The following is a 9836-nucleotide window of genomic DNA, read 5'->3' as shown; positions in this document are numbered from 1 at the left end:
TATATATCATATTCCAGTAAAACACGCCTAATGCATACACTCCCACTCATCTTTAATTCAGCCAATACGTCAAGGTCAGTCAGTTTTCATATGATTATATTCATCCATGTTGGTCTTCATCGATACGTACATAAATCAAACACATCTTCAGTGTGTCTCTAGTTTTATTTTGATCATGGACATATTATCTCTTTGTCCTCATTGTTAGATTTAGAGTTTTCTTTTTCTGAATGGGACCCAAGGGGCAGAAACAAGGCACGGAACAAAAACAAAAACTGTTTATTTAACTGTGTTTTTTTTTATTTTGTTGTTGTTGTTATTAATAACAACAACAACAACAACAACAAAAAAACCTATACAATAGTTTAAATAACAACAAACAAAAACACAAAAAACATCCCTTGAACAAGCACTCAACCACGCCGTGGCAAGTGGGTAGGAAAACACACAAAACTAGGAAACAAACCAAAAAGTAGAAAAGCAAGCTGGGGATAAACAAACAAACTTCTAATGGAGTAAACGCTTCTCAGTACAGGAACACTCGATAACACACAAGACAAAGTAATAAAACCACGCTGTTCAACACTCGTGTGGTTTTATCGTCTGGTTTCCTTCTCAGCGCTGATATGAGATTCCTGAGAATGAGTGCACACATTGCCTAAACAAACCCGGACATTGTGCCTTATATGATCCGTCTGGCAGCATATCGGCGATATTAATATTCTCTAATTTTACTGTTCTATGTCTGTTTATGTGGACTCCTAACTAAGTAACAAAATGTAACCTAGAAAAGGAAAAGACATAATAAAAGTGCATGTTTACATTGTTGCAATGTTGATTAAAGCAATGTTACAATGCAAAGTGAAAGGAGAGATCTCCTCTGATTTACTGAACGTGCCAGAATAAAAGCATGTTACATCTACTGCATGCGTCTGTCTGTGATCACGCTGCTTTCTTTGGTGGTGTCTGTTTCTCGTGCTGTCTGCTCGTCCAGATGAGAACAGATTGAACATCTGTGCAGCTCTCTCGTCTGTCAGCTGAAAGCAGACTCCTCCTGGCAGGAGACAGTCTGCACCTCTGTCCATCCAAGGCCAGGAGGTGGAGCAGGTTTACACCAGCTGCTCGTCTCTGAAGTGGACAGCGCCATCTCCATCTCCACCGTCATCAAAGAGGAACAACAGACAATTTATGTCTTGAGTCAAACCAAGAAGTTTAGGTTTCAGAGATGGGGATGCCTCAGTGATATGTTTCCATATGTTTCAGATGTCATCTTAGATTCGACTGTCAAAAGTTAAGTAAGTTGTTGCCAAAACAAAATTGAACCTAAATAATTTCAGATGTGACACCTGAAGCTGCTCAGACTTATTTGCATTCCATTTGCATTTCCATTTTCATAACGTCCTTCCTTTAAATACAGGACATATAGTGACTCTGTATTTTGCATATAATCTCAATCTCATTTGCAACCAGCCATCAGTCACTGCACGCTGGCCTTGTCTGCTCCATTTGATTGGTTTTTGTTTGTGTTTTACCAGTTTGTGTCTGGTTTTACCTCTCTGTTGTCTCTAATTTAAGATGATTTCATGTTGTCATATTTCAGCTGACTGTCTGGTCAGCATTGTTTTGCACTAACTGCCGGCAGTTTGCATGTCCTCCCTGGCTCGATGCTGCTTCGTTCCTCTTAGCTTTCCTATCTCCTGCTCGTTAAATATTGTCTGTTTTACAGTTAATGGCTAATTCAATATCAGGCAAAGGGACAAAAGCTGCTTTCTGTTTTTTTGTCCTGTGCCCTGTTTTTATGGCTGCATGTCTTTATCTTTAAATGACCACACGCCCATGACTTCTCAGGAACTATCAAGCTGAAATGAGCCTTATCTACATCCAAGGAAAAAGACAAAGTCATGTGTGGTGAATCATCAGGAATCAAAAGCACGTGCTGTGATAAGAAGAAGACATAAATATCCGTGTGTGGTCCAAATCAGGTCATCTTCATCAACACAGCATCAACTCCTCGTCTTCTTCTGAGTTCGTTTTGCAAGTGAAGGTGTGTGGATGTTATTTCAGTTGGTGTGTTCACCGTGAACTGACGAGGCTACACACAGGTAGCTTTTATTTGCACTCTGTACATCTACTGTAACTTCTGGAACGTAGGTTGTTGTTGATAAATTTCACATTGTATTCATGTCGCCAACATTCATTTCTTCTTCTGTTTTCTGTCTCAACTAGAGCCATGAAACACAGTGCAGTCCTGCTTTTGCTTCTGGGGACGTGCTCGGCTTATACCTTACGTAAGTTCGATCTGGCTACGTCTGTGATTCCTCCACGTTACTGGCAAGCGTCAAACCACTGGGTGGTAAAGTCCATGGGAGAAAAATTCAAGAAAATAATTCACGAATGTAGTGTATTCTCATGGCATGGAAATGAATCAGTTGCTGCAGGTTTAGTAGCTCACACAAAATGACATTTTATTTGAATGTGTATTTCATGTCTCATCAATAGAAAATGTGGCCTTGCGTGGCAAAGCAACTCAATCAAGCCACTACCCTGGAGAGAGAGCTGCTTTTGGGGCTGCCGGCAATGCTATCGATGGAAACCGTGAATCTAACTACCGCCTTGGATCGTGCTCCCACACGGCCGAACAGGCCAACCCCTGGTGGAGAGTGGACCTGCTGGACTACTACATCATAACCTCCGTCATCGTCACCAACAGAGGAGACGGCTATCCAGAGAGGATCAACGGGGCAAACATTCACATCGGCAACTCTTTACAAGACAACGGTCTTGCAAACCGAGTGTAAGTGAACGGAAGGACTCAGTTCCTGATGCTTCTCATCTTAGGGTCGATTAGCTTGTAGATGACGGACTAAACTCTGGTTACACTCATTGAACATGTAGCATTTGCTCTTTTAAGCAGTGGCTCTACTCTTTTTCTGCCAGGTTATATTAGTTTTTTATGACCACTATAAGGTGATCCTTATATCAGGCGATGGGGTCAACCTCCAGGTAACAGCAACATATCAGCAATTTCAGAACTTTTTTTTTTTTTTCCTTTTTTGGTGGTGGGGGGGTAGTTTTCACTGAGCATGTGCTCATTTATAATACATATTCATAAGTTTGTTGCTAATGCCGTATTCAAAAGTCCATTGAAAGACATTGGGGTGGAGAGGATGTTCCTCATTTAAAATCCCTCCTCATGTTTTCACAGTTTGAAGAATCCAAAGAGTCAAACCTGGTTTTCATGTTTATATGGCCACTGAGTATCAATTATATCTGATTGGCATGTGCCCTTTGATTTCCTGACAGTGGAACTGGACACCAGTGATGCAGATGGTCTTTGTATGTGATCAAACAAAGCTTCAAAATCATAATTTAAAAACCTGTGATTGACTGTGACATATGTTAGCTTGTCAGCAGACTGGCCAGCTGTTGGTATTATTTCTTATTTCTTCACATTACATTACCTTTTAAGTACTGCAGTTCTAAACCTTACACTGTTTCCTCTCTTCCTCTTCTAGGGTGGGTGTAATTCATCACATCCCAGCAGGCGGGTCTTTAAAAATAACTTTAACCCGACTTGTGGAGGGACGTTACGTGATTGTGGCTCTATCTGGTCTATCTTACCTTACACTCTGCGAAGTGGAGGTCTATGGGTACCGCGCCCCAACTGGTGAGAATTTCCACTTACATATAATTAAATGTGCCACTGAAACCAGACAAGATGTGCTTTTCTAGAACTTGTTTTCTACACAGCTGCAATCACATGAGCTGATGTCTGGAAATGTGTTCTTTACGCAGGAGAGAATCTGGCAATGCAAGGGAAAGCCACACAGTCGTCGCTGCATTCTACAGGTGTTGCCTATAATGCCATCGATGGGAATCGTGCCAGCGACTGGAACCAGGGTTCTTGTACTCACACAGGCAACGACTTCAACCCCTGGTGGAGGCTGGACCTGGGCAAGACCCATAGAGTGTTTTCTGTTAATGTAACCAGCTACAGAGAGGCTTACTCACGACTTGATGGAGCTGAGATCCGAATCGGAGACTCTCTTGAAAACAATGGAAACAACAATCCCACGTGGGTTACTCATTAAAACACTACTACGGTATAAATAAAGATTTGTGTAATGTATATCTGTCTTTGGGTCTGTGTGGCATAATTTAGCCGAGATTCAATTTATTCAACTGACCACTGGGTGACTAAACAACGTTATTTCTTCTTCGCCAGGTGTGCTGTGATCTCAGGCCTCACAGGAGGCTTAACCGGAGACTTGCAGTGTAATGGCATGGACGGTCGCTACGTTAACATAGTCAGTCCTGGAAAGACCGAGCACCTGCTCCTGTGTGAGGTGGAGGTTTACGGCTCCAGGCTGGATTAGGCCTGACTGGATTCTGCACAGGCTCGTCTGAAGGGCCGGTCCTACGTGGTGCAGCTCTTATGAACCACTTTTTTTGTACATACTTTGTTCTGAGTGCTATTGTAACGATGACTTCCTGGACTGCACACGTGCACATAGTTTAAAGCTGCATTAATATATTTTCTACCACAAGGGGGCAGAAGAACTCCAAAAAGAGCTGACATTTGGAGTCGTTTTGTGTCCACCTGATGAAAGCAAATATTCTCTCTCCTTTCAGATTTGGTTTGTTTAGTTTCTGTTTTGTTGCGAGAAGAAAATCTGTTTCCTTCGCTGCTGGATGTTCAGATGATTGTAGAGACAAAAGATTTCATATTAACGACTACGCCTGAATGCAGGGTCATCGTAGACAGGGAGGCAAACATCGTCATCACATATCATTTAAAGATGGAACATTTTCACTTTCACTGCTGCACTTGGCTGATCACATGAACAGAGACACAGAACTGCTTTTCTTACTGTGATGTGTCAAATTATCTTGTAATAAAAAGGCTCAGGACTGACGGCTGTGAAGATAAATCATCCAGGAGACGCTCATGAGACACTTCACACACATACATACATGTGGTTTTATATAAACTTGTTTATACTTTGGTATTTGTCTGGTTCTCTCTTTTTTTTTTTTTTTTTGCTGAGTTAACGTTTTCTAGTATCATCTTTGCTGAAATAAATCTGAACTTACAAAACTCTTTTGGAGCAGTTTGTAAACTGGATCACCTCGTCAGCGGACTCTGCTGCCGGTGAATCAACACGTCTGACTGAAGTTTACTGTTTAAGATCAAACTCATGGTTGTCCCCATCACATAAACCTCTGCATCAAGTCAACTTATGAAGACACGTCTTGTTAAAACTATGCAAAAGACACCCTTAAATACAGTTCTGGCCAACAATTTAACCACCGCTCAGTATATATTAAACTCAGGTTTCCATAGCAACAGTGCTTCCAACTGTCACTTCTTGCTAATCATTAAAAGTTTGACATTTCTGAGCAACATATTTGCTCTTTTCCTTTGCGGAAAGTTAAATGCTAACTTCGATACCACTCTCTTATCTGTGGTTTAGTTATGGAGCTAATGCCAGGAGGTGATTAGCTTAGCTTAGCAGAAACACTGGAAGCAGGGGGTAACAGCTAGCCTGACTACACCTCTAGAGCTCTCAAATAAATGTTGTATTTTGTTTGTTGAAATAGTCCACAAGCAGAAATGGATAATTGTCCACTTGTGGTTTTAAAACTCCCCGTAAATCTACAAATTGGTGTTTTTGCTGTTGCGTTTTGGTACAGATTAAGCAATAAAAGCGTACTTACCGAAATGTCTGAGGGCCGCCTTCAGAGGCTGGTTCTAAAGCAGTTACGTTTGTGAAAGTCCAGCTGTCATAGAAGACGGGCCAGGACTTCGTATAATGAAACCAGATCGACACAGCCAGACTGTGAAAACCTAAAACCCCAGCCAGAGGTGATGCGAATCATGATGGTGGTGATCAAATATTAGAGCAAACCGTAAATAAAGCCAGAGAGGAATGCCAGCAGAAAACTGGCAATCATGTCAGTTCGTAAGCTGATATATTTATTGTACCGCTCGGTTCTTAAGTGACAGCTGCACCTACAGCAGATTTTAACATTATACTCTGGAACAGCACTGAGGTCTCTGACACTGTCCCATAATGACAGATACATGGAAATCACTTAAACTTTGTGACCGTCTGCACAACAAGAATCCTGTGAGTCCACAACCAGAATAAGACTGAACATCTTCATATTCACAGTTAGAGATACAAGTGAATTGTAGAGAACTGGATGAGTTTGTGTGTTTTCAGAGGGCAAAACAGAGAAGTAACAGAGCCTCAGACATGTCGAAACACTGAAGTGAAGCTGACAGAGAAACAGAGAGTAAAAATCTGCGACTAAGCATTTTCAGCATTAACAGTAAGTGTAGTTTTCATGATTTTCCATGGAATAAAGGACACACGCCTGCACTTTAAACCAACTACTGCAACACTGCTTTCTGCTTTTTTTCATGTACATGTACATCACATTTTGGCTACTGCAACAGAAAACACCTTAAACATATGATACTCGTCTGTTTGACTTTGTGCAGTTGCATCTTGAGTGATGAGCATCAGGATGCTGCAAAAAAAACCAAAGTATTTCTATACTTTGTATTATACTAAGTTATGAGTTTAACAGTTAATGAAACGCAAAATCTTCAGCCACTCGCTGCTCTCCACTTTGTTGAAGTGCAGCAGGTCTGCTGTCTGAAGGTTGTCCAGTAGTTACGTAGTTTGTTTTTTTGTGTTCTGCACAAAAAGAACATTTCACTGCTCACACTACGAGCTGCATGTGTTGTGTTTTGCTGCTGCTGTATTAAACTGTCCAAGCAGATCAACTTTCTGATCTGATCTTTCTGCAAAACTTGTCTGGAACAACTGCGCTGTGCTGAGTAAAAAGTTTAGTTTTATGGTTTAATCAGACAGAGGCGCTGAGAGGACTGCAGCAAACACAACCAGACACACATAACCAAAATACAGACAAAATAGACAAATATTATAAAAGACATCTCAAACACACCAAACGCTGCGACAGGAAGAAACTATTTACGTCGAAGTGTTTCAAGAAGTGTGACATCGGCCCCACTGCTTAAAAACGGGCACTTGACTCCACGATCACAAACGTCAGTCTTTGTCTGAATACGACATGAATACACAGCTCTCCGAGGTCAGACGAGCACGTCGCAGATTAAAGGCGTGCAGTCTGATTGGCTCCGGCTCATTTCATCTCAACTGTCAAAGTATGATTGCTTATCAGTGAATCACCTGCACCAAGGTGAACTGCACCAGAATGATTCCACACAGGTAAAATGCATAAAGCTGAGCGAACGATGCGTGGTCATGTTGGAGGAGTAAACATGCGACAGAAAAACAAACACCAGCGGCCAAATGTCTGAGCGGCCGTGGCTTAAATTCACTGCTCACACTACGAGCTGCATGTGTTGTGTTTTGCTGCTGCTGTATTAAACTGTCCAAGCAGATCAACTTCCTCTTTCTGCAAAACTTGTCTGGAACAACTGCGCTGTGCTGAGTAAAAAGTTTAGTTTTATGGTTTAATCAGACAGAGGCGCTGAGAGGACTGCAGCAAACACAACCAGACACACATAACCAAATACAAACAACCACATACAGACAAACAACCAAATACAGATGTGATTGCACATGTTTGTTCTACCTCTTGTCTAAAGCATGTGCATAGAGTGTTCTGTGTTCATACATGTGGCCTATGTCACATATGAGCCCATCAGTTTTTAGTCGCCCCTGGAAACTTTATTTTTTCCTGAATCATTTCTGTGATAGTTTTCTGCACTTTGTGGTTTATTTGCTTGCGCTTTTTTCCCCCCTCAGGACCACAGAACAATTTTGACTCGAAATACTGGTACAAACTAAACAATTGATAAACGATCTCCCACTACATCAACTGTCTCATTCACAGAAAATGTGGCCTTGCGAGGAAAAGCGACCCAGTTGGCCCGTTATTTTCACACATTTGGAGCTGCCTACAATGCTATTGATGGAAACGGAGATTCAACCTTCAGTTCTGGATCATGCAGCCACACCACTGAAATGAGCAACCCCTGGTGGAGAGTGGACCTGCTGGAGTCCTACATCGTCACCTCCATCACCATTGTCAACAGAGGGGACTGCTGTCAACACAGGATCAACGGGCTGCAGATCCACATCGGCAACTCTTTAGAAAACGAAGGTTTGAAAAACCCAATGTGAGTGAATATGAGGAAGATGAGATAGAAGATACCACCGAGCCCTTCAGGACTGCGAGTATGACGTGATCAATGCGCCGTGTTCTCTCAATCTCTTTCTGTTAGGGTTGATACAATTCCTGAAATCGGTTCGGACAATTCGATCACTCAGAACAGGTTCTGCCTGGTTCATTAAGGATCCTTACGCTCTGTGAAGTGGAGGTCTATGGGTACCCTGCCCCAACTGGTGAGAATTTATATAAATGTGAAGAGTATGCATTGATTCTCATCTGATCTATACACCAAAAACAAAATCATCAGAGGTCATACATGTCGTGTGTTTAATAAAGCATGAATTTGTCATGATTTTATTTAATGAAAAGCGCTAAGAGGTCCAGCTCTCAATGCTAACTGTTGTGATTGTGATGTCTTGCAGGAGAGAATCTGGCCCTCCAAGGAAAAGCCACACAGTCGTCATTATTTGAGCACGGCTTCGCATACAATGCCATCGATGGGAATCGTGGCAGCAAATGGGAAGACGGCTCCTGCAGTCACACGAGCAATGAAATCGGCCCCTGGTGGCGGTTGGATCTGCGCAAAACCCATAAAGTGTTTTCTGTTAAGGTGACCAACACGGACACTGACCCGGAACGCCTCAATGAAGCTGAGATCCGAATTGGAGATTCCCTTGACCGCAACAACAACACCAGGTAGCTGACCGACTGTTGATTTAAAGCTGCTGGTTTCCTCATTTACATCTTCAGATACATCTGATCAACATCCTTTATAGCTGCGGTTATCTAGATATTTTGCCACGCTAGCAGCAGGTTAACATGTTAAACAAAGCATGACGAAGGCCAGGGTTGTAGCATGCATTAGCATTTAGCTCAAAGTAACACGTCTAAGTGTAGCCTCACAGAGCTGCTAGCATGGTTGTACTCTTGGTCTTATTACACTAAAAATGGATGAAATACTATGTTTAAAGTGACTGTTAACACTACACTGCTTTTTCACGTCGGTCACGACTTTAGTTATCTGGTTGAGTCTCCCGGCTCTCATAGCAGTGTTTCCAGCTGCAGCAGGCAGTCTCAATCAGTCCCCCAAAAAGCCTCTAGTAAACCCCCTGTATTTGTTTTTAGAGTGAATAAAGTGATGTCTGCTTCCTGTGCAGGTGCGCTGTGATCACAGGTAACCAAGCAGGTGCGACTGCTGAGTTCCAGTGTTATGGGATGGATGGTCGCTACGTTAACATTGTCATCCCAGGAAACGAAGAGTTCCTGACGCTGTGCGAGGTGGAGATCTACGGCTCGTGCCTGGATTAGGTCTAACGACGCTCACAATGGACGACGATAACATTCTGCTTTTGAATATATTCACAATAACTGGAATCACAGCTTTAGCTTCAGTATCGCCAGAAGAAACAATAAGACGTGTCCAAAATCTTGAAAATCATGAAATTATCTTCTCCAAGCATGACAGTGATTGTTTGATGGGATTTTTAGCAAAAACAATTGTTTGTGCATATTTTAATTTCTAATGTTGTTGTTGTCTTTTAAAGTTCTAAACTTTTTGCAGGATAAAACTGTCTGTCATCTACAGAGAAAGACAATTAAAACAAAACAAGAAAAAGCTTATTGTCCTTTTCATTTCATCGTCATTGGTCTGGATCAAAACTTTT

General features: G+C 41.9%; 1 protein-coding gene across 1 annotated transcript; it reads left to right on the top strand.

Moving 5' to 3' along the window:
* Positions 1-2230: 2230 nt before the first annotated feature.
* LOC139334208 (uncharacterized) lies at positions 2231-9638 on the top strand. The gene is given in 10 exon segments (XM_070966967.1): positions 2231-2288; positions 2500-2794; positions 3516-3667; positions 3796-4075; positions 4226-4366; positions 7886-8179; positions 8285-8331; positions 8334-8405; positions 8595-8868; positions 9330-9638. Coding segments are annotated over 10 exon segments (1764 nt in total). The 3' UTR covers positions 9481-9638.
* The last annotated feature ends 198 nt before the right edge of the window (positions 9639-9836 follow it).

This window comes from Chaetodon trifascialis, chromosome 7, assembly GCF_039877785.1.
Source record: "Chaetodon trifascialis isolate fChaTrf1 chromosome 7, fChaTrf1.hap1, whole genome shotgun sequence".
NCBI lineage: Eukaryota > Metazoa > Chordata > Actinopteri > Chaetodontiformes > Chaetodontidae > Chaetodon > Chaetodon trifascialis.
This window is presented reverse-complemented; position numbering and strand designations above follow the sequence as displayed.